The sequence below is a fragment of the Phalangium opilio genome, unplaced genomic scaffold (assembly GCF_054372755.1).
Source record: "Phalangium opilio isolate 3A_F unplaced genomic scaffold, DU_Popi_V2 ptg000043l_1, whole genome shotgun sequence".
NCBI classification, from domain to species: domain Eukaryota; kingdom Metazoa; phylum Arthropoda; class Arachnida; order Opiliones; family Phalangiidae; genus Phalangium; species Phalangium opilio.
This window is the reverse complement of record NW_028324167.1, coordinates 2,290,369-2,292,398: the sequence shown is the minus strand read 5'-3', so window position 1 is coordinate 2,292,398 and position 2,030 is coordinate 2,290,369. Positions and strand designations below refer to the sequence as shown.

Genomic DNA, 2,030 nt, shown 5'->3' with positions numbered 1-2,030 from the left:
ATGGCTTTTTTAAATTTTTCACAATTATTGTTAACGCAGTAATGAATTTCACCACCAATAGATGAGAAACTAGCAATATCGTCTTTTTCACAAAAAAGACAGTTTAGATCCTGACCACTCTGTAACTCAGTTTGGCATGTGGTATTTAATTCCGAAAATTGTTTTTCATTCAAGTCTGTGAAAAGTAATAATATCTTATAAGAAACACGCACGTTGTGAGGGCCTCTTTTAAAATCATACATTTATAATATAATAATAATAATAATAATTAATAATTTTTATTTTTCAGTAAAAAAAAAATACATTTTACTGATGGCAATAACTTCCAATTTGATCACTTATTATTGACTCCATTACCTTACAAAATACCGATGAGAGAGAGATTGGCCTATAAGAGGCCAGCTCGGACCTACTGAGGGAGCTACCTTTAAAAAGGGGAACCACATTAACTCTTTTCCAGGCTAAAGGGAGTTTACCCAATCTATAAGAGTAGTTGAAAAAATCTGACAAAGGTTCTGCAATACTCGTAGCACACAACTTAATTAATTTAGAGGACACGCCATCAGGACCAGCTGAAGAGCTAGACTTAAGGCGCGCAATAGCCGCAGCCACCAAACTGGGAGTAAAGATAAAGTCAGCACCAGCAGTGTTGTTAAACTCATTGTCCGTTAAAAAAGAACTGGACTTAGTAAAACAAGACTGAAAAAAAGAATTGAACATTGACGCAATCGTTTGCGCGTCAGTGATAGGCGTACTATCAATATTCATAAAGTTAGGAATTGGGATTTTAGTTTTTTGTGCAACGAATTTCCAAAATGTTTTAGGTTCCGTTTTGAGCTGAGAGGACAAGCCATTAACATAATCTTTGTAATTCGAACGAGTTTTAGCTTTAATCCTGTTACAAACTCTTCTATATTTGTATCTATTGACACTAGTTGGTTTTGATCTGTATATTTTGAACAAAGTTCGCTTGAGATTGGCGAGGTGAACAATGTCTCCAGAAATCCAAGGCTGCCTAGACCTTCTTGAATAAACCATCTTTGAGGGAATAGCGTCTTCCACACAAGACAAAAATAAATCCGACCAAAAATCCCAACTTTCATTAATATTTCCACCAAAGGCAAGATGCCAAGGTGCATGGTTAATTAGCCCATTTAAAGAAGTTGCATCCGCTTGCTTCCACTGCAAAACACGCATAGGAGCACGCATAGCCCTTACGTACTCACAGGAAATTCTACCGCTAATCGCATGGTGATCACAACCGGGAAGATTATCAACTACCTGAATATCATTGATAAATCGGCGCTCATTAATGTAAACCAAGTCGAGGATTTTGCCGTTTCGAGTTACATCGGATACAATTTGAGTAAGTCCAAGATTAGAAATACATTCGAAAAAATCCATAGCAGGAAGACTGTCCGGGACAGGTCTAGTTAAACCCAAACATGCCATGTTAAAATCACCAAACAAAATAAAAATATCATGACCGTTGATAATATCAGTTATAGCGTTAAGTAGAGAGCATAAGCTCATTATATAGTCTTGAGTGACCGGTGGCGGAACATAAACGCACCCAAAAAGAATTGTTCGAGATTCACATTTAGCAGAAGAAAAGACAATCTCAAGACTTTTCCCTAAGGCAGTTTTAAAAAGTTCAGTATTGATTACGGTTTCTACAGGCGAGAGATTTTGATTAATTGCCAAAAGAACACCACCACCCCTTATAGATTCTCTGTCATTTCTAAAAACGACATAATCGTCATTAAAAAACTCTGTACTAGACACGTCACGATTAAGCCAGGTCTCCGTAAGACCGATAACGTCCGGTAAATTCTGCTCCACAAAAACCGAAAAGTCGAGAGATTTATTTTTTAAACTACGCACGTTCGCCACATGAAACGAAACTAGTGACCGGGATAACTTTTTTCCCACTGTGTGGTCCGCAACCTTTCTTGGCTTACAAGAAACACTATTTTCCGTAAAGAATGAGTCGCTAAAAGGTGGTAGTCCGCAACTAAGACACACGAAAG

General features: G+C 37.4%; 1 protein-coding gene across 1 annotated transcript; it reads right to left on the bottom strand.

Moving 5' to 3' along the window:
- Nucleotides 1-306: 306 nt before the first annotated feature.
- On the bottom strand, nt 307-1,038 carry LOC149677338 (uncharacterized). Its single transcript, XM_089837345.1, has one exon. The coding sequence runs from the start codon at nt 1,036-1,038 to the stop codon at nt 307-309; it is 732 nt and encodes a 243-aa protein (XP_089693471.1).
- Nucleotides 1,039-2,030: the final 992 nt, after the last annotated feature.

Coding starts and splice junctions, on each gene's coding strand:
- LOC149677338 (XM_089837345.1), bottom strand. CDS start 1,038: ATGGTTTATTCAAGAAGGTCTAGGCAGCCTTGGATTTCTGGAGACATT.